We start from the raw sequence: 23000 nt of genomic DNA on the forward strand, positions 1-23000 counted from the left end.
ATCTACTGATAATGATTTGGTTCTCAATTACCTCTGGTTTTGGCTCCAGCTGAGCCTCAACATATTCTGAGTCAGCTTTTTCTATCATGACTTCTGGTTTATTTTCTTGCATTTGTGTTTCCTGGCCAGGTTGCTGGGCACTGATATCAGCACTGGCAACAGAGGCTGGTGTAGGTATCCTATTGTCTGTACTTGCTGCTGCTTGGGATAGCTGGAAAGAGAGGGAGGGAGGGAAGGAGGGAGGGAGGGAAGGAGGAAGGAAGGAAAATATGGAAACCTGGCTTTAGAGAATGGCACTGAATCTGCAACATTAAACTGAGATGACTGTCTGTAAATATTTCCATGGGGTGAATCTGCTTTACCTACCCATCTTAGAATCCATAATATATTTGAAGGATTGTGGCAGAGTTCAATAAGGGATTGCTCTGTGAAGCACTTATAGAAGAGCAATTGTTTTGGTGTGCCATAAGAAAGCTACAACAATACCCTTGAAAAACAACACATGCAGAAAGATCTGTATCTTGTAAACTTCCAATTTAGAGCTCTTAAGAAAAGTTCAGAAATGGTAGATGATGCAAAATGTAAAAGTGCTAGCTGGAACCATCTGCCAATCAATGCTAAAACATCTGTTGTGACCAATTAAAGTGCTTCATCATTAATCTCTTTATGGAAAACAATCAAAGATGGGAAACAGCAACTAAAGGCTGCCTGTAAAGAGTTGCATTGTGTCAGTCTTTGATGGCATTCAGGATGAGGTACAAACATTCTACTATAAAAAAAAATTAATGGCTTGCTTCTGCACAAGATCACAAGTTTGGATAGTGCTGCTTCACTTGCTGCTTGATTTCTAAGGAGCTTCTAATTGAAATGCAGCAGAAAGCCCAGACAGGGAAAAGATGAAACACTTACCGGAGTACTGGGTGCCTGGGTTGACAACGGCGGTGGCTGCGGCTGCAGGGGTTGTGGGGTGGGCACAGATGGAGGATGCACAGGAGTCTGAGGCTGGGGGGTGACCTGAGCTGGTGTAGCCAGTTGCCCCGAAGGGGTGCTTTGCATCTGCATGGTGTTGGGAACTGAGCCAGCAGCTGGAGTGGGAGCTTGGCCTGACGAGGAAGCAGGGGCAGATGGCTGGGCGGGCACAATTGACTGTGGTGGAGTAAGTCCTGGAGGGGTTTGGTGTGGAAGAGGTGGCGCTCCAGCCACTGTGGATAATGGAGGTGCGGCTTGATGAAGGGGTGACTGGCTCACTGGAGGACACGAGAGCTGATTGTTTTGTGATCCAAGTAAGGTAACTGAATTAGGAACAGCAATGCCAGGAAGCTGACCCTGTTAGAAAAACCTACACTTAACAGGATATACAAAACTTCATCAAATTCTTGTGCGCATACTGAGACACACATATGCATCACATTTTCTTCTTGTGCAAGCAACAGCCACTGTGATATCCATTCCCCACAACTAGAATTTAGTAGAAGATTCCATATTTTGCAAACAGGTACCCCAAAAAATTATTGAAACAAATTTGCCAGAAAAATCGAATACATTTTGGTTCACTGCAAAACTTACCTGTCCTACCCCAGCCTGTGCTGCTGGCTTCCCTAGGGCTGTATTGTTGACATTCAAAACTCCACTAGAGGCAGAAAATTGATTCTGGGACAGGAATTGGGTTTGGCTGGTGGGCTGACCCAAGAGGTTGCCAGAATGAGCTCCCATCACATTTTGAGACTGAGGCATTCGGGAAGGAGACAGAGCCATCTAGTAAACAAAACAATCTACCTATATTAGGATTCTGGATCACAGGTTTCAGAAGGCACAGATAGTAACTACAAAAGGAAGAATGGCTTTGCAAGGAAACACTGAACAAAACACAATGCTCTTTTAAATGGCTTACACTGAATATTTCCCAGGTTCCCTTGTATAATATAGAGAGCTGGGTGAGATCAGAAAATCAGTGAATATTGCAATAAAGTTCATTAACTGAAAATTCCAATGTGGCAATACTGGGAAGGATGCAAAGCAACCAATAGCTGAATTGACTTTCTAAAAGTATTCTAACAACAAAAGAAAAATAATATAATACGAACCGTCGAAACAGAGGCCATGGAGTTCATCTGAACAGGGTGATTCAGTGGAGAAGCCGCACGAGGCCCGACTGATGCTGGGGGCATTTGGGCATTCCCTATGGACATGGAGTTAAACTGATTCACTCCTGCAAAATGTACCCCCAGAACAGCTCATTAGACACACAATGTCCAAGTCCTGCTCAAACGGGCAGGAAAACCTGGCCCAGGCAATTCAGTAAACAAGTAGGAAGAAACAACAAAAGACACTTTGAGAGAACACTGGTGGGAGCCTAATGGACTCCAATTATCATACGTGGGACTGCACTGGGTCAACTGGATCTTTGGAAGTCAGACTTCTGGACTAAATTATGGAAATGGAACCATTCCGGTTGCCCTCACGGATGACTAGTGGTGGGATTATACAGAACAAATATTCCCTGTTCTAGGTAAAGCCACAATTGGCACAACTGAACTGATATTGAACAAAAGTCCTTTAGTTGCAGCCACCTGCTTTTCCAACAGGAGCTGATGGACTGTCCAACTGCAATTCCTCAGCTGGACTGCTAGGAGGCGGCAGGAGGTTCAAAAAAGAACTCTTGCAATGCCTTTGAAAATAACTGTTGCTTTGGGTCAGGCTGGAGTAGCTTGAATTATTTTATTATAATTGCAATTTTCCTTTCCTGGGGAACTGATAGAAGAGGCGTGTCACAAGTGCATCCTCTTTCTTCCTATTTTTAATATGACTTCTGCGTAACTCCATCTTTGAAAGGAGAGTTTTTACTTAGTGTAGGGAGAGAACAAGTTTAATAAAACTATTTTGCCTGCAATACTGCTGACACTGACAAATCTCTAATTCAGTTCTAAGTGGTAAGCAGAAGTGACCCACAGCTATTTGAAAAATTTCAAGGATCTTATGTTTTCATATTCTTTATGCATGGGAACTGCTTTGGGCCTTCCCTTATTCCGCTTGTGCCTCTACTTTAGTTAGACCCCTGTGATGAGAAATACAGTTTCTGCAGAATAGCTAACCTCTGGAGATCGTGCCACAAGGTGCCAGTCTGTGTAAGAGCTTGCTGAGGGTAGAGTATCCGTTTGCAAGACTGCAAAACTTCCAGAGGATGCTTTGCTTTGATAAAGATTCAGGCTAAGTGTCCCCCTTAAGGTTCACGCAACACCACTTGACCAAATGCATACCTATTTCCCTTTTTTTTTTTTAAAAAAGCTATTAATTCTGTTTCCTTGCAGAGGCTCATCTGATTAAAGCTGATTTTTGCAGTTTTATCATATTTGTTGATCCTGTAATGGTGTTCTTCCTAAAGTCTCATTAGAAAGTTTCCATTTGTTTTTCATCAAGACTTCACAGAATATAGATACTACCTTTTCATCAGCAGCAATTTTGAAGTTTCTGCAAGGACAGTTGATTTCAGTATATCTCAATTTAATACACCATTTGGGAGAAAGGAATGTCTGTTAACTCTGAATTTTTTTTAAAAAAAAATGGGCATAATGTATGTCATTTGTGTGATTATGTGAGTGGCATAAATTGATTCAAATGAGGAAAAACATAATTATGCCATTTAACAAACAACATAAATTGCTTCAGAAGCAACAGACAGTAAACTCTCAAGTAAAATTTGGAGTTATAGAGAATCAAGAACTTACTGGGAGATTATCACACAGACTTGGGATAGAAGGTTATTGGAACAAGTGGCATAATTGGAGGGGCTAGGTAGGGTACCCTAGCTGAAAGCAAAAGCCACAGAAGAGATGCTAAGTAAAAGAGAAAGCAATGGATGTTAAAATACCTTGAGAGGTTTGCATACGGCCCAGAGGCACACTTGGCATGGATATAGGGCCATCTATAAGAGAATAAATGAACATTAAACTCTGGTAGAAATCTAAATTATGTTAGAATTATTTAGGCAACATCTGTTTTAAAAATGATTGATTATTCATAAAATCAGAACATTAAAAATTGCAGATAGTGCTATCTTAAAAGATGGATTCTCCTGTCAGTCTTCCACAAGCACATAAGGAATAAATAGCAGTTTTATCAACTGGAGAGGTTCCCAAGGGTGATAGTATTTATTTACTAGATTTTTTTTCCTGCCCTTATTACTTTATAAGTAACTCATGGCAGCAGGCATACATAACTTTCCTTCTTCCCCCTACTTTCACAACAACCCTGTGAGTCGGGTTGGGCTGAGAGAGACTGGCCCAGTCAGCCAGTCAGCTTTCATGCCAAAGGCGGGACTAGAACTCACCCTCTCCTGGGTTCTGGGCCAGCAGCTTCACCATGAAACCTGTATACTACAAATGCTACACCTGTTACACTTTTGGAGGAGCCATGGTGGTAAACCTTGCTTCTCACACTACTAAGTAAACATCTAACAGCAGCTGTAAGCAATGTGGGAACCTGGTCTAAACTTCTCCAGCCTCCACCTCAGATGATGTATTCCTACAATGATACCTGAAGGCAGCAACAGAGCGATGCATAACAAAGTCAAGCAATCCATTTGGGAAGGAAGTGCTGAGAAGGGTGCTTTGGCTCATCTTCATCTTGATGCTGGGAAAGGTTCATATTGTCTGCTTAAGAAAATTCATTCGGGGATGCTAGGGAGGCACAACATCAGGACTTCCTTTCCAAGGAAATGTCATCTCTTCAGAATTTCATAAAATGGTTATAGATCTGTAGGCAAATTCAAATTTGATCCTGCTTCCCTGTGGTTTTAGAAATTTTCATTTTTTAAAACTTGTTAAGATTGGTTTTTGAATACAACACGATAAAAAGAAGAAGTAGCAAGGTCTTTCTTGCTCTGTATTTTCAGTGAATCACTTACTGGGAGGTCTCACAGGCTGCGCTTGACCCACAGTTGTTGCCACTGATGGAATGCCAGGGGGTTGAGACCCAGGGGCCTGTAAGGTGGGCTGGTTACCCAAGATCCCTTGCTTATGCAAACGAGACCGCCGTTTCTCTTCTAGCTCTTTTTGTATCTTATATATTTTCTCTGCTAATAAATGGTAATATTCATCCTGAAAAAAGAAAATTTTAGGATCAGATGAGCACAGATTGAAGTTATAATTTGAATCCATTTTGGTATATGAATAGTGACCATTTGAAGCAGCTACCTCATAACCCTAACCCTAAGTGAAAAAATAATTCCTGAAATTTTGCACAACACAGTCTCTAGATGAGACAGGCAACATATCATCCTCCAGATGTTACTTGATATGATCAGCTGTGATCTAAGATGGAGGATAGGAATTTAAATCTAACATCTGGATAGCCATACATTGTCCATCAACCTATGCTCTAGATGAAAAGAAACTTGAGCAAGCTGCTGCAATACAGTGATAGGATTGTGACAGCAATACTGTGGATGCAATTTAATTGAACAGTAGTATAAATTGAAGTGATAGCCTTTTATTACCTAAAGATTGGATATCATGTTTCACTTCAAAATTATTTTCCTCAATGCCCCCCCACCCCATCTGAACCTGATTTAACCCGTCAAAGCCCTTCTGGAAATGTGGTGCCCAGAAGTGTACATAGTACTTCAAGTACAATCTCACTGGCCCAAAGGGCTTTACACATCTGTGATGTAATGCTTTTGACAACGTAGATCATGAACAGCACTGTTTAAAATGCTGGCCAGATCTCATCTTCTCGCACAGGTATGTAAGATAAAGAACTGAGCCTGGCTCCTTTTCCTGGCAACAGTATTGCCACGACCCTTTTCAACTTCTCCTGTTCTGGGATTTCCTGGCAGCCTCTTGTTCAAGGGCTAAACAGAAATTGCATATAGCTTTAGATTCCTACAGTAACATAAAAACACTGTGACATTCCAGACTTCTTCACTTTAGAAGATGTTCCTATAAATTCAGATGCTAGACTTAAAACTAGAACAGCTTCTTTCCTGTGAGAAAGAAACTTTCTAAGCAGTCTTTCTAAGTACTGAAGATTGAAGTAGTTACCTAACTGGCAATCTTTTAAATCATTATACCACATAGAAGAGCCCTGCAGTGGAAGTTCATGATCTTGCAGAAATGTACCTGAATCCATAATTTTTCAAAAGTGTGGCATTCTACAGCATTTGACATATCCAGCCAAACCTTTTTTTTTTCAGATCAATAACATACCCTACTGTTAGCCGATTCATACATATCGCCTTCAACTTTCCTAGCATAAGCCACCAGATTTTCCATCCGCCGATCTTTCAAAGCTGCTGGATCTGGAGTTGGAAAAATGGCTTGTACACTGAAAAAAAGAAAAGATTTAATTCCCTTTAGAATCATGGCAAGAAAACACCGTATAGTGGAAACACGCTTAAAATTCCAGCTCTTAAGAAATTCAATGAGAACTACTCTTCCTTTAGAATGATATGCAGCAATTGAAACCTTAGTTTGGCGGCACTGAGAGAAAAATGAAATTGGGAAGTAGAATAAATGTGTGAAATAGTTTTTCTCATGAACTACCTTCTCATATAGTGAAGAAGAAATCAATGTTTAATAAAACTAGCCAGTTTCTCATATTCCCCAAATCTAAGGAATGGCACCATAAAGTAACATAATTAACAGACTAGTTATATCCCATAGTGAGCTATGCCTTCACCTGGTTAATACTTACAGTTTGTGTACTAAGTGATTGCGCAGATCCTGGGTGACATGCTCATGCCAGGTCTTCCTCACCCCAGTACTTGAAGGTGGCGCAGCTGTTGGCATAGAGCCACTGAGATTTCCAACACTGCCAGAATTTGTGCCATCACTCATTAAAGTGCTAAAGAAAATATAGTTAGGGGACCTTTTGTAGATCTCTCTTGTATTGAAATTTATTTCTGTATTTAAATGTCCTTATTGATGACCAAAGTTAAGACGTTATCAAATAACTACAGCAAGCACAAGCAATGAAATTTTACTGTAATTTTATCACTGAGCCCTCCCTAACAGCGAGATACAAAATGTCTATGGAAAGTAACATTACCAAAACTCTGTAATTTTTAAAACTAGAACTAATGGTCAACTATAAATAAGAAGACTTTCTTACTTTGCTGTTCCAAGTGGAGTCGGAAGAGACGTTTCTGAGATCATGCTAGTCTGTTGATCAGTTATTCCTCCTGCAGCCAGATTCATCTGATTAGTTCCTTTGGAACAAGAATGTACTATGTTAGTCACGGAGCATTTTCAGGCAGTTCTTATATTTATATTAACATAATTTATGGATGCACTGTAGGAAAACTCAACCAAGAAATACATTTCTCAAATAACAAAGTAAAACACATATACATGATTAAAAGTGAGATGCAAATGAAATAAAAGTTATAAGCAACAGTACATGCATTGCAATCAGTGAAAATTAACTTATATTTTCCACCAAAGTGCTAACTTGCCCTCCATCCTCAACATCCACACTTTGTGTGCCAATGAGAACCAAAAAACTCCATTCTTTACCTATCTCAAGATACTAAGTACTCTTAAGCACAGAGAAAACTCATTCTGATTAAAGGAAAATGATGATGATGATGATCCCAGTTTCCAGCCAAAGCTAATCTTGCACTTATCAAGGATTCTTTGCCTTCTATTCTTTTCCATTTTCCTGAACACATCAACTGAAAACAAAATTCTCACTTTCTCTCTACTGCTAGAAGCAGCTCCCTTGCTTACCCAGTGCACTGATAGTCCTCATTTGCTGGTGGGTTTGAGGTGGTGTAGGCTGCTGGCCTGGTACCTGTGGTTGCAACGGTGCCTGTGGTTGATTGCCGTAGGGTAAGCCAAGAGCAGCATAGGCTCGTTGCATGGAACTGGGGTCAATAGGGTTAGGATTAGTTAGGGAAGGAGTTATGGGCTGTCCTGTTCCAGATGCCACAGAATTCTGGATTGCACCAGCTGGTGACCCAAGGAGAGCTAGGGGCAGGAGAAAAAAGTACTGAATTATGCAATACATATACCACAAGCTAATGCACTAATGATAAAAAATTGAAACACAAGCTCATATCTCTATGGAGATTCTCAGTCATCCAGGTCGTGGTTGTCCCAAAGGTGCTTTTTCAAACAGCAACTGGACTTTCTTTATTTTTCCTTGAAGACATTTCACTTCTCATCCAAGAAGCTTCTTCTGAAGAACCTTTGGGATAGCTCATAACTCAAACACATTTTTCAATCTATGTTCTCTCCTGAGATAAGTGAAACTAAGAGAGCCATGACTAACTAAATACGAGATTTGGGGCTGGATGGAGATCCAAACCTGAGTTTCCCCAGTTCTACTATGGGGAAACTGTTGAAGTTTCTACCACATATATACTCTCAAGGTTTGGTTTGTGCTGAGTTCACTTCCAAGATAGCTCCAGCATTTTTAAAGGGACCATTTAACCTATCAGCAAATTTACATTAGGGTTAGTTTGTAAATACTGAGAAGTACATACATTTCTTGATGAACAACACTCCCTTCTGTTGATCTACAAGTGCATACAAAGGAATCATTTGTAGATTCAAGATCAAAATAACTTTCCCTCCCCTCAGAACAGCTGTAATTCTAATTCTATTGAAATGGGAGAATTTCAATAGCGCTCTGAGAAATATATTCAAAAATTGTAATTAGATATCAGTACTTAAGAAAAAACAATTATGTGATACTTATACAAATATACACATATACACATTACACTGACTAAATGCTGGCTAAAACCCAAGTTGTCCAAAGTAGCAGTTATTCTCATAATGATAATTCATTTAGCTGACTACACTTTAAGTTTCTTTGCTGTTTAGTGACCATTTCCCATCTTGCTGAATATCCAATCAACTATTTCCAAATAATTAATGCCGGAAGTCCTGATTAGAATTCAGTCACTATAAAGTATACTTCAGGACCAGCAATTTATCACTCAAATCCTTAGGACTTAGCATTCTTTGTTTTACTTCTCTACCCTGCTGTTCTATCCCCTCATATTCTTTAGTAATTGACCCTTCAGAATGATTGGTTACCAGATCCATTGATTTATCTCATCTCCATATTAGCAAACAGAACAGAATATAATTATGCTCATAATTTTTATTTTTATCTATTTATATAGCAAATTTAGAAATCATCTTTCTCACAGAGTGATTCTGGGCAGAGATAGGTTTGACAGATTAATGAATGATTTTAAAGAAAGTTTTAAAATCTGAATACATTTTAAAAAAATATTTTCAGACCATTACATTTTATATCTAACAGAAAGGCTCTCGTGATTTTCCTAACTTGGAACCTATGTGAACAGAGTTACAAAAAATAATGGAATTTTACTTTATCGATAGAGACTACAGAATCTTGAAAGCCTAACAGGATTTCTTTTTTGCCTTCCTTTTATACCCAAAGGACTCCTGGTAGGCCAATCTTTAGTTCCTTCCTTACTCTTTCTCCTCTTTCGGAACTAAGCAGGTGCCTTTGTAATAGCTGCCAGGTATTTTTTCCAAGGTTATTTCTATTCCTCTACATTACAGGCGACGTATTGTGACGGTTTTTCCCTTTGGGGAGCTGGGGTAGGCGTGGCTTGCACGTGACGCATCCGGCCCATGGCCCACTAGTTTGGCACCCCTACTCTTCATTTACCCTGGGAGGCTTTTTAGCCAAATGCAGGTAAGCAATCAAACTATTTAAGATTAAACATCCTAATAACACTGTGGCTTTATATTTTCTTAATTCGATATCATTTTAAAGGAACAAGTTTCAAAGGAAAGCAGGAAATGGAGACAATGTATTTGTTCTGAATTTTTCTTTACTCCCAATAAAAAAACATTCTTCAACAGAAAAGGCTACTTACGTTGCTGGCTTCTCTTGTCACTAGCATTTTTCAGTGGGAGACACACTGGGCAGTCATGCCGTGTACAATTTTTCCAGTGGGATATGATCTGACGTGATGATGCACAATGTGCCACTACGGAAGAGAAACCATAAACTAAACCTCTGTAGTCCTGAATAAACTTAATTCCAAGTTTGTTAAATCACACAGTAGCATTTGCAAAGCTTGGATCTATGAATAGGGGGTATCCACTATTTGCTATACTGCAACATAGAATTCGCTATGCTGAGAATTCTGCTGATCATATACTGAGGATATCACCTATTAAACAAAGGACCAGTAACTGGAATGACTGTATTGAAATACCATAAAGTAAGTCATATTTTTCTAAAAAAGACCTATGCTGCAAAGCCCTCATAGCTCAAATGAGTTACAAGAAATGCAACCTTTTGAGGTTGCTTATTGGCTTTGACACATTTGAAGACATTTTTGAAATTAGAAGGAAAAACAAAAGATTATCCTTAGCAGTCAAAACTATCTTCCTTTAGGTTCCAAACATACAAAGGAAGCAGAAATGCCAGCAGAACATTAAGAGTAAACTTTAAAACTCTTAATAAGAGAACACTAGTTATTCAAAAGCAGCCCAACTAAAATGGATTGGAAGCAGTTTTTTGCAGTCCCACAGAAGATAACAAATGCCTGTGCTTTTGTGAGTACTTTTAACTCGTGAAAATCAATGCAAACCCAATGAAGGTGAAAGCTGAAAACATGCATGAAAACTCATTACTTTCCAGAAGATTCTATTTCACCAAAGCAAGGAAAAAGAAATAACCCAGCCATTTTGATTTCAAGGGACTATATGACACCATATCATGAGAACCATCAGGTTGGACTTTGGGTCAATTTCCATCTCCTAGATGTTGTATAAAACCATATGAAAGGGACTGTTTTATACCAAAGCTAGGGAGCAACACACCACATGTTGGCTCTTACCTTGACAGGCCTTTCCCGCTTGACAATGTGTCATGTGATTCAGGACATTTTTCATAGTTCGGCAGTGTGGAAGAGCACATGTCCGCACTTCTCCATTGGCTTGTTCTCGCCTCTGACACTTATGAGCATGAAGTAGCAGAACCAGCTGTTGCTGAATCAGTTTGCGTTTTTCAGGGTCCGCTGTTGGCCCTGTTGACATAGCCTGTGTAGATACAATTCCCACTTGCTGTACCTGGGTTTGCATCTGAGACTAAAAGCAAAAAATGCAGTACATTAAGTTTTATATGTGCAGGACAACATATGTGCTTAATACATATGTTAGTTTGACTACCATCTTAAATCTCTTGGGAGTGATAAACTACCTCCTAAGAGGCCACAAGCCATTTTATTTTTAATGCTAAACTTTAGCAGAATTTTGCGGCTTACATAACAATATACACAGTACATTGTTTAGGAATAAAAGACTCAGGACTTAAAAAAAATAGTGCTATAGTCAAAATATTTTACAAGCCACAACCTATTTTTCCCTAATGAAAAGTAACTAAATTACATGAACATTACAGAGCCTCCACATACTGAATGGAAGCCTGTTCAACTTGGGGCAGCTGCAGGGGTACATAATGACATACATTCTAAAGCGATCTACCTCCATCTAAAAGTTTTTTGGCGTTTGCTTTTTTTTTTTCTCTTTGAGAAATCTTTCTGGTCTCCTAATTTGCACCCCGAACAACTTGACAAACATAACCAAATAAATCTTCCATAGGAAAACAATTCCTTATTAGCTACCTCAACTTCACCAAGGTTGCTACTAAACGTATCCCAGCTATTCGAAACAGCTCCTAAAAATCTACTAAAATGCTAAAGGCACAAGAAGGTTCATTCCAGAGTTCCTAACAGGTAACTTCATAACCCAGAGCTTGTCAGAAAATTTTATCACTACTTCAGTTCCAGGTTGTTTAGAATGTAGTTTTCTGCATATCTCTTGCCGTTATTCTCATGGAATACTATGTTGTTATTGTTTTACCATCTTGCCCTAGTAGTAATGACAACAAAACCCTAAGTACTGTAGCAAACCTCCAAATGAGTTACAAGCAACTCACCATATTTGGCACATTGGTAACTGAAATACTCTTGATATCTGAAGGAAAGGGGGACAGGTTATTTGCTATGCCTTGTTTATTTGGTAGCGGTGGGTTGACTCCTGTTGCTCCCATTTGCTGCCCTCCAGGTTGACTAAATGGTTGCCCAAAGGGACCTGGGTTACTGGCCATTCCCATCTGGAATGAAAGTAAAATTAACGATGTTAGATTCCTGTATCCACTTAAGCGCAGGTACAGACTGAAATGAATAGTATATAATTTTCCAAGCCCAAAATGCAAATTGTTTGAATTAATAGTACAAGTAGTCCTTGTTTAATGACCCAACTGGGACCAGCAACTTGATTATTAAGCAAAGCAGTTGTTAAGTGAAACTGTTACTGTGCTTACAATCTTCATTAAGCTTGTTTTTGCTTTACAGGCCTGGGAAGGTCATAAATACAAGAACGGTCACAAAGTTACTTTTTCATCACTGTTGTAACTGCAAATGATTATTGTTTGAGACAGTTGCTAAACAAGGACTTCCTATATACCTAAAGCTTAACAGTTAAGACTATTACAATTATGTGCATGGTTTTGTTGCTATGATCCACACAGTCATGATTTTCAAGTATTACTTTTGAAGGAACACTGCACATTTTACAAGAAAAAAAAATCATCACTGGAATGAGAATAAGTATATTTCACATGTAGAAGAAATTACTTGCTCTTCATTTTTTAAATCTTATTTATAATATTTCAACATAAGGATGCACAAGAATAAAACTTCCAATAGTTTTAGCTGAAATTAGCACCTGAAGACTTAAGTACAAAATAAATCAAAACGCCTTCTTCTGACAAACACTGTTGCCACTCGATAGAGCAATTCCTTCCGATATATAAACCACTTGCTCTGCTCTCCTGTGATTTTCTTGGTGGCCATATTAATTTTAAAACATTGTACGTCAGAAATTGAGACTCTGTGACCCTCCAGAGGCTTTGGAATAAGAACTCCCAGCATTCATGCTCTACAATTATGTTAGTTGGGCCTGATGAAAGTTGGCATTTAACAGAGAGAACTACAATGTAAGCTTAAAAAACCACTTGCGTAATATGCATTCTCTACATGCAATAATATTTTTTCATCTTGCTTACGGATTATTAATATAAAAATTGCTAATATCCAAGCATAATTTTGCAAAGATTTTGAAAAGAAAAATTGTTGCTGGATCTCAAAATTGGCAATTAAAAAAAACCTGAATCAATGAACAATATTTTTAAAAATCAGACAATTATTTTGAAGTGTTAAATTATTAAAGAACAATTAAGCCAACAAAAAATTAACTATAAATACGTCAAGTAATTTGCTACTAGATTATAAATGACAAAAGCATTCAAATCCTGCAGCCTATTTTATATGACCAACGTGTCTTAATTTTTTAATCCCCAAACTATGCCCTAATACTTTATAGCCAACTATTAACTATTAAAATCTTTGCAAATTATTTGGATCTAAATAAGAGATAATGCTCCTTCAAAAATAACATTATACAACATCTGAGACTGCATAATTTAAGGAAAAAAGTGAGTAAAAGAGCATTGTAGAGATGTAAAAATGCATGTTAAAGAGCCATTGAGTACAGAGGCCCTTCTGCTTTCTCTCCTTCCTTCTGAAGACGACCAGTACTCAGTCATTCAAAGGTGGGATATGCAGCATGGGGAAAATGAATAACTTCTCCCAATGATGGGATTTCTTTCCAGAAAGATAGTAATGGAAGAAATTCCTTAATTTGTCCTGGAAATTGGTCTATCAACAGCTATCTGTCCTAAAGGCTTTAAGCCAGCATTGCTCTGATTACCAGTTTCTACAGAGTAACCAAAGAAGTGGGTTAGGGTTGTGTCTATGTCATTTGCTTGTGGAATATTCTCAGGATTAGAGCAGCCCTCTCAATAGGGTTTCTGGTTCTCCAGAAATTTCTGAAATGTATTTTTATATTAATTGATTTCAAATATTTATATATCCCTCTGTAGTCCACAGTTGAAAACTGCAAATAAAACCTATACTATACAAATGAAAAACAAGAGAATAGAGCAACCATATCAGTTAAAACAGAAATTGTTCAATATACAGAGTTTAAGTATTCTGCTGAAGACTGAAAAAGATAGGATAGCAATCTTCAGAAATATAAAACTTGTCATAATACAGGAGGAAGTGGACTTGTTCTCTGTTACTCCAGCAGGCAGGACCAGAACGAATGGGTTGAAAACGCAGGGAAGTAATTCAAGTTAGATATTAGGAAGAATTCCTGAGAAAAGTAGAAGTCACCTTGTGAATGGATACATTTCCCTTCACAGGAGGTCTTCAAACCAAGGCTGGATAATGGTAAGCTGCGTGAAATCCTTAGTGTACCCTTCATTGAATAGTGGGGCCAAACTAGATGATCTCTAAAATACTTTCACACTTCACTATTCTGTATCTATGTAATGTAATGATGGCCTGTCACTGAGTTTAATACATTTAATCTACAGGTTGTCAGGGGAAACGTGTCTTTAGTTCCTTCTACAATTAAGTTTTAACACTGAATATTTTATTTGCAATGCACAAGTTGATTTATTCAAAGAATTGCTGATGTGCTTAAAGTCTCTTTCATCGGTAGTGACATAAAACTTAGACATGATATTTTCTTGTTCAAAGAAAATAGTGAATCTGACAAGGAGATGACATCTACAGAACCACATCACAGCTCCATCCAGAGCATCTCGAGGCCTTAGAGCATCATCCGCACCCCAAATTCCATTTTTGCAATAACTGGAATCATGAATTGAATTCCGAATTGAAATCTGAATGCAGCTGCTGAAAACTAATGGCATAAAAGTCAAAACATGGGTAGACTCACCATCCCAGAAAATCCTGACTCTGCATTGTTAATCCATCCACTACACCCTCATCTACACATAAAAAAAGTACTAAGAGCAATCTGTAACCAACAAAAGATTGCTCACCCCGATCTTCTTTAATTCTAAAATTTCTTCAGAGGCATTGATCATGTTCAATGATTCGGCATCTGCTACTTTCCAGAACTACCTTCGGTATAACAGGAGACCAAAAATTCACGCCACACCAGTTCACTGTACTCCTTTCCTACCACTTAATATCCTTCCCTTTGTAAGATAGAATAACAATATCATTCTTCTAATCTTTCCAATCCTAACTCCTTCACACCGATACTGAAATCACACAGCCACTTCATAGGCAAATCACAAGGCATGTAAATATTTCTCCAATTAAACCATCTATACTGGCAATGTTACTTTTCTTCAACATTCATACAACATTCACGACTTGTTTTTTGTTATATTTTCATTGGATGTTACATTTGTAGCATTTAAGATGCACTGCCTTGCCACTCTTATTGGGGCATTATAAAACAATAGTCTTTCAACGTATACATCTTTGCAGAGATGCAGTAGAGTCCTTGAGCTGTATGTTCTTTCACTGGTCTCTAGATAGAGAATCCTGAAACAGTTTTACTGATCCCATCTTAAAGAACACATTTTGATCAAGGACCTATTTCCATTTGTACCTCCTGTTTGTTGGGATAGATCTTTCCAGATTGTCCAATCCTGCGCTTCTGCCTCTCCTGGAAAATTCATATTGATTTGTTTTCTAGTCAGTTTTTATGCATCTTCATTTTTCAGTTTAGTTCTTTCTGACTGCTGGCCATATAATAGTAACAATAACAGCAGTTGTGACAATTCCTGTTTTTACTGACATTTCCATACAAGGCTCTAAAGTATTCTTTCTGCTATTCCCTCACTGCAGCTTCATCCCAAATAATTTCATAATTTTTATTTTTAATTCCACTCTACTGGTGGCTCCTCTTCACCCACTTCCAAAACAACTATTTGCTTCCATCAAAATCATTCTGCATTTTTCTACCCCTTTTAATCTTAACTATCCCATTTTCTCTTTAATTACATTTTTGTATTTATTTTTTCTATATATACACATTATACAATATCTTTCTCTCTTCCTTTCTTTTGTAGCATTCTCTTATATGCATTTTCTAAACCACAGCTTCTTTTATTTAATGATTTCACCAAGCTCCCCTTTTGAAACATTGCACCAGCATAATTCCCCTTTTTGGGGGGCATTCTATAATATAATTTGTTTTACTATGTCCCAAGAAGCCCATGCATTTAATTTCCTTAATTTTCTGTTCCTTCTCTTAGGAGATTAAATAATCAACTAATGTTTATTTATACAGGATTTGTAATTTATCTTCTCGCAGTCATTCCACTTATTATAGTAGATTCATTCTTGGTACAACCAAAACAAAAAAAGTTCTGTCTTTTATTCAGAACCTATAATTATGCTTCTTTGCTTTACTAATCTCTCAATTGCTCATCATAAACGATCATATAGTTTTATATTTATTCCTTAGATGTATGTTCATTTCACATAAATCGTATGTTTGAAACAGACCTCTTTGTAATAAAGCATTCCATTTTTTGGACTTCATAATCTTATGTCCAATAATCTGATGACAAAGGTGTTAAAATTATACTATATTATCCTTTTCCTGGGTGTCTGCAAATTAAAGTGCCTCTCTAGACTCTGCTTGGATATACACTTCTGAATGCCATTTTGTCTCTCAGCTACAATGACACAATTCCCAGAATTTGTTGAAGGGATTGCTATAACTTTCAGTGGAATATTCTGAAATCTGTAGAATCCTAGCCAATCAGCTGTCTAGACTATCAAACTTCTATATATTCAAATTAATTGCCTTTCTTGACATGGCTGTGTCAGTAATAATTTGAAAATAATACAGCAGTTACCAGAAGTCAGCATAGATTTATGGAAAACAAATCTTGCCCAAATATCTTGATTTCATTTTTAAAATCAAATCTATAGAAATACTGTAGATATATCTTGATTTTGGTACATTAAATCTTGTTTCTGATTAGCCAACTACTTAGGGATGATGAGCATGACACTTAAATGGAGATACAGATAGCTCAAAATCATATTCTCAATGGGTTCATAAACAGATCTTCATTAAACTGAAATTGAGAAGAACTGAATATGATATCACAAGGGTCAATCCTAGGCTCTGTACCATTCAAAATGTTTATTAACTAATTTGATGAAAAAGGAAATGTTGAACAAATGTACAGATGACAGAAAACTGATTAGGGCTTGATTAAAGAAATGGCCTGAAAATAACAGAAAAATGCAAAATTCTTCACTTAGGAAATAGACATTAAATGCACCAATGCTGAATGGCAGATACCTGGCTTGGCAACAGCATTTTCAATACTAAACTTGGAATACCATCTTATTATTATGCACCAAAATTAACAAAGCAATGTAGCTGCTTGGGAGGAAAATTCAGTGTTAGATGGCATTAATCAAAGTATAATTTTTTAAATGGCAGGACGTGATATTTCTATCTGAAATATCTGAAATCTGACTCTTGAGGATTGTACGTAGTAAATGGGCACCAGAGTTACAAACCAATTCAGATAATCAGGATGATCAAGGGATTAAAAACCTCAGGTCATCAGAAGAAAGGCGGAAGATTCTAGGAACAGCTAGCTCTGAGAAGGCACGGGATAGGGGTAGGGGTGGAATGTGACAGCAGTCTTCAAATATCTGGAAGGAAATCATACCAATTATTGTGGCCTGTGCCACAGTATTCCAAAATGCAGGATATGGAATAATATGCAGAAATTATACGATGGCAGATTCCTACTAGAAAATGCCCTAACCCCAACAGGAATCCAACAGTGGAACCAATTACGCAAAGAAGAGGCGATTATCCAACCTTAGGTCTTTGAGCAGAGGCTAGATAAGCCATCTGTTGGAGATGCCTTAATGTGGATCCTACAAGGAGTAGAGTTCATGCCTCACTAGCCCCTTCTAAGTTTATAGTTCTATGATCATTTCATAAATCAGCTGTTGAAAGAAAAAATATTGTCACAAATAAATACAGAGCAAAGAGTCCAATCCAAACATTCAGCATATAACAATGCCAGAAAATATTAATTGTTGCATTCCAAGCAATTCAGGTGATATGATACCATGAATGACCAGTGGCAACAATGCTACCATAGCCAGAACTCAAGACAACTATTTCTTGCCGTCTTTTAAAAAACAGCAAAGACCTGATTAAAACACCAGCTTTTAAAAAGAGAAGTTTTCCCAATTCCAATTTGGGGCATTATCTTCAGGCAGCCAGCTCAAAGATATAACTCAATGTTTCAGGGAAATACCATACTTGGGAAAATTATGATCAAGTACAAAATCAAGTTTAAATTCAGCACCAGTCTCAAATAATTGCCAACTATTCTAAACTAGGGAAAGGCCGTGCTGCCCCCTCCCCTGCCCCACTATTTTGTGACCCCCTGATCCCGATTGCACCGATAAATTTTGGCAGTGTAACTGCAAAATTCAGCCAGTTTTGTACCAATCTGAGATTTAAAAAACACATGGACTTGAAATACAAGTCCAACTATATGCCTGTGAGATTTTAAACAATACAGATAGCAAGGAAAAAACAATCCAAAAAAATCCAATAAGACCAAAGAATGCAAATCATTATTTTGTAGCTCTTACTCTATTTCCCAAAATATTGTGTAGCACTTGGCCACCTCTGCTCTAGACCTTAGATAATTAAATTACTTATTCCGATATCTTTTGAAAATTAGTTATTTCAATGAGAGCTGCAATGATATAATAAAATTACAAACCATTCCCCAGTTCAAGTGACCCCCACATACTTTTGCCATGGCTCCTGCCTGGCTTGTGTGCCCTGTTATTTGAGGAGACACCTGCGTCAAGGTCTCTGCCAGCACATTGCTTGCATTTCCCTGTATGGTGGGGACAGAATATTGCAATCCGGCACCTCGGCCTCTTCCAGTTGTCCCAAGGGAACCATTCATTACCTGCCCTTGTCCTTGTTGGCTCTGATTCATTAAACTGTGGCCAGAGTTATTGTTGAGAAGACCTGGATGAGCCTGGTTGAAGCCAGTGTTCATACATATCCCAGAACCTGTCTGGGAGGTTGCTGGACTGTTTGTCACCATTCCCACTTGTTTCTGTGCTTGAGAATTCAGGCCTGGAGTGGCTGTGGTGTTGGGCCCAGATGTGCTGGCTGCTTGTTTGGCCAGGCTTGAAACACCAGCGTCTGCCTGATTTAATGGGCTCTTGCCCATCACATTCAAGTTGCCAATATTCACACTGTTCGGTTGTGCCGGGACCTGGCTATTGATGCTCTGCTGGACAGGGCTGCCGGAGTTCACATTCCCAATTCCTTGGTTAAGAGAAGAGCCACTGCCTCCCCTCAGAAGTTCAGAAAGTTGTGTGTGTTTAGAAACTGCATCTGGAACAATGTTTCCACTGCTGCTTACAAGGTTCAGCTCTCCATTGGGGATCAATTCATCAGGAAGATCGTTTTCCAAATCAAAGAAAGTTCCAAATTCTGTAAAGTTAACAGAAATTTGTGTAAGCAAGAAAAAATTTATACCCAGTTAAATCAATTCTGAACATAGTTTAGAACACAAAACAAATGGTGTACAGCACAGCTTTTTTACCTAACATATTGATGGAGGCAGTTGCCAGAGAAAATAAAAATATCATATAATAATACTTCCTTTAAAAACACATAAAGCAAAAGTAATGAAATTAAACAAGGAACAACAGTAAATTAAATGATTCAAAAACATTTTTATCATTTGTTTTCCTATACAAGGTATTATTTTAACATTTAGAAAATGATTCATACGATCAGAAATCCATGAACAGAAAAATACACGTAAGAACATGAACTGTATTACCATGGTTTAGAAAACCTCAAACAAAATGTAATTGATAGAAATGCAAGCAGGACCAGCTAGTTCAGTGGATTCCTATATTTGTAATAGTAATGAAGGGTTCTGCTGCTATAAGGAAACTGTACATTTGTTTAAACCCTAAAGCAAAAGCTAAAGTGTAAAAACCATCCAGATTCTCACACTAGCACAGCTAGCATCTTCAGAATGTAAAAATGAGTTTGAATTTTCAAACGTATACATATAACTATGGTTTAGGAATATTCAAAAAGGCACGTTTTTCAAACGGCAACAGGACTTTCTTGATTTTTCTTGAAGAAGTTTCAATTTCTTGAAGATGTCTTCAAGGAAAAATCAAGAAAGTCCTGTTGCCGTTTGAAAAAAGCATGTTTTGGCACAACTATAACCTGGACAATTGAGAACCTTCACAGACAAATGGTTTAGGGATGCTGATTATGTCTGTGGGCAGTGGAATGGAGGAAGAGATGTTTCAAAAGTAAACAATTGTTGCATATGGTTTACGGAGATTGTACCACATTACAATTAGCAACGCATTCTCAAAACGTAACTTCTAAGCTTCCCATAAACCGCATCAGTCAGGCTGAACATAATAGTAAAATATAGTTTACTGGCAATCAGATAAACAAATAGTTTACCTCTAGGCCTGAACAACTCTTTAAGTTTTGTTCAAGCCATTACACAGATAGGAACATTAAAATATGAGACATGTATATTAACATTATCTAAATCTGAAGGTGACAACTGTTTCAAACAAGTATGTAATATACATCAAAAAGTGTTTTCAAAATTAAATAGACATGCGTGTAATGGAATTTTGCTAATGCAGTATTTTATTCATTGTGCTTATTTGAAGGACTGTCTTTTCCTGGGTCCCCCCCCCCCTCCCTAATTAAGAAAGTCGAGCTAGTGAGCCTTTTCTATAGCTGCTCCCTCCCTGCATTTTATAGATTGGGACACAATGTCAAAAAAGGAAAGCAGGAAGTTCTCTCGTTTCTATAACATAATGTATGACATTGCTGAAACATGTAATAATTTTGAATCCACATCACAGCTAAGCACCTCTCTGAGTTTACCTTATACCACAGTGGATCAAAGAAAGAGGCTTTTGAACTCTGCAACCACAACTTCACAAGCATCTTTGGAAGACCGCCTCGTAATCAGATCCAACTAAAAGCCCTACACGACGGAATCGCTTGGGAGTCGGGAAGAACACTCATTGAAGTAAACTAAATACTTCCAGAAGACAACCACCATTCTAGTTGACAACGGAAGATCATGGAAATGTTTTGGCATTTGTGAGGAAGCGACGGGGGGCATTTTAACATGCCCGGCACCAAAGAACGTCCAAGGGAAAGCGAGAAGGGCCGGGGCTGCCGCTAAAGCCTCCTTTGCTCGGCACGATGCGCCTCCCGGGAACCCTGGCTTGACAGAAGCCGGTGACCTTGTGGAGCGGCACCTTCCAGTCCTCCCCTCGCCGCCACCGCCCCGGTTCCTCCTGCCCGATCTTTCGGGACCCGCGATTGCGGCCCCCATCTCAGAGCCGCTGCCTCGCGGGCTCGGGCAACGAGCGGCGGAACAGAAGCCCAGCGCCGGGCGGCCCGGACATCCGCCGAGGACCTCCCCGCTGACAGGCCGCCCGGGCCGGCAGCCTCGGCTCACCTGTGGTGTCGGAGGCGGAGAAACCGGGCGAGCTGAGCTTGGCTCGCTTGGCGTTGGGCGGCCCGTCCAGCAAGTTCTCCGCCATGGCCTCCGCCGCCCGCCGCCGCTGCGGGCTCGGTCTCTCCCGCGGCTCCGCGCTCTGCCGGCCGCGGCTTCCTCCGCCGCCGCCGCCTCCTCCTCCTCCGCGTCGTTCTCCCGCTCGCCGCCGTGGCGGGCTGGCCGAGAGGCTGGGCCGCCTTCCGCTCCTCAGCGCTTCATTACCGGCCGCCCCCGCCGCTGCGCGACCCCCCATCTCGGCGGCCGCGACGGGCAGCAGCAGCAGCAGCAGCAGGACCCCCAGTGGCGGCGGCGGCGGCGGGAAGCGCGGCGGCGCCCCTCCCCCTCGCGCAGTGCCCGGATGGCGCCCGCGCCCCCTCCCTCCTCCTCCTCCTCCTCCCTCCGTCAGGCGGGCGGTCAGTCGCAGCGGACGCCGTTCTCCCTGTCCTCCGCCGGCCCGCCGCGCCTTCGGGGCCCAGCGTCCCCACGGGGAGCGGGCACGGCGGGACTCACGCCGCTAGACCGGGGCGGGCGGGTGGCGGCGGCGGCCCGCGGTGCTGGCAGCGCGTCCTGGAGGGACCAGGCGGCCGAGGCGCAAAAGGACCCGTCCGTGAGGCGTCAGCGGCCCCGCGGCGGCTTCCCCGCGGCCCGGCTCCCGCCCTGGGCCGGCCCGGCTCCCGCCCGCGACACGCTCCGGCTCCGCGACAAGATGGCGGCTGTTGATTCCTCAATTAAAAAAAAAAAGTTTTTTCTCTTCTCTTTTCCACAGACAAAGGGGCGGGGCCGGGCGTGCGCGCTCGCCTCATTGCGCACGGCGCGTCCCTCGCTTCGCCGCCGCCACCGCCGGAAAAGCACGAGCGCAGCCGAAGCTCTGCCGGCCGCTCGTTCCGCCGAGGCAGCCGCTGCCGGGAGCGCGCAAGGCTCTTTTACCTGTGGGAGTCGGTTTACCTGTCACAGGTTTCGGCCCCGATGCTCCCTTGGGGTCACGGAAAAAAGCTCGGATTCCCCACCCTCCGCGCGAGTCCTTCCCCGCTTTGTGCCACAGCTGCGGGTGGGACCTCTCCCCCGAAGCCCCCCCCCCGTTGCCCTCCTCTGCCCTGCCGTGGGACCCCCGAGCCAGCCTCGCGGCCCACCTGGCGGCCAGTCCCTCTCCCGGCGGGCCGGCGCAGCCTCTCCGCATTTCTGCTTCCCTCGTGCGCTTCCGGGTGGGGTGGGGATGGGGGCAGTACAGGTAGGCCTAGGGCTCGGTCTGTCCGTTCAGCAACTGTTTGAATTTACGACTGCCCTGAAAGGATAGTGTCCCTGGTGCCTCCGGTACAGGCTCCGGCTGTCCCCACGGTCCCATTTTCACAATTTGCGGGCTTCCCCCAAACAGCATCAGTGAGGAGGCCAGCTGGACCAGGTCAGCCATCGTGGCCAGGTGAGGTTCTCGCTTGGCAATGAGAAGCGTGATGTCCCACTTTACAACCTCCACGTGGCTCAGTGATAGAAATTCTGGTCGGAATTGGTCGTAGCCTGAGGATTACCTGTAGCGTAAAGAT

General features: G+C 40.6%; 1 protein-coding gene across 3 annotated transcripts in view; it reads right to left on the bottom strand.

The window, feature by feature from the left end:
- Nucleotides 1-22197, bottom strand: part of CREBBP (CREB binding lysine acetyltransferase) — a 42995-nt gene extending 20798 nt beyond the window's left edge. The window contains exons 1-15 of one of the 3 annotated variants that reach the window (XM_026683321.2): nt 21424-22197; nt 18859-19394; nt 11932-12108; nt 10832-11081; nt 9860-9973; nt 7725-7964; nt 7108-7204; nt 6691-6840; nt 6204-6321; nt 4904-5096; nt 3869-3922; nt 2085-2209; nt 1567-1755; nt 910-1326; nt 32-211 (exon numbers count right to left, since the gene is read on the bottom strand). In XM_026683321.2, coding sequence (XP_026539106.2) covers nt 32-211; nt 910-1326; nt 1567-1755; nt 2085-2209; nt 3869-3922; nt 4904-5096; nt 6204-6321; nt 6691-6840; nt 7108-7204; nt 7725-7964; nt 9860-9973; nt 10832-11081; nt 11932-12108; nt 18859-19394; nt 21424-21715 — 3132 coding nt within the window. In that variant the 5' untranslated portion in view covers nt 21716-22197. Of the gene's footprint in view, nt 1-31; nt 212-909; nt 1327-1566; nt 1756-2084; nt 2210-3868; nt 3923-4903; nt 5097-6203; nt 6322-6690; nt 6841-7107; nt 7205-7724; nt 7965-9859; nt 9974-10831; nt 11082-11931; nt 12109-18693; nt 19395-21423 lie in introns of all 3 variants that reach the window. The other 2 variants (XM_026683320.2, XM_026683319.2) reach the window with 2 other exon arrangements.
- Nucleotides 22198-23000: the final 803 nt, after the last annotated feature.

The sequence above is a fragment of the Notechis scutatus genome, chromosome 12 (genome assembly GCF_049901735.1).
Source record: "Notechis scutatus isolate UNSWTSFEM ecotype Mainland chromosome 12, rNotScu1.2, whole genome shotgun sequence".
In the NCBI taxonomy this organism is placed as follows: Eukaryota; Metazoa; Chordata; class Lepidosauria; order Squamata; family Elapidae; genus Notechis; species Notechis scutatus.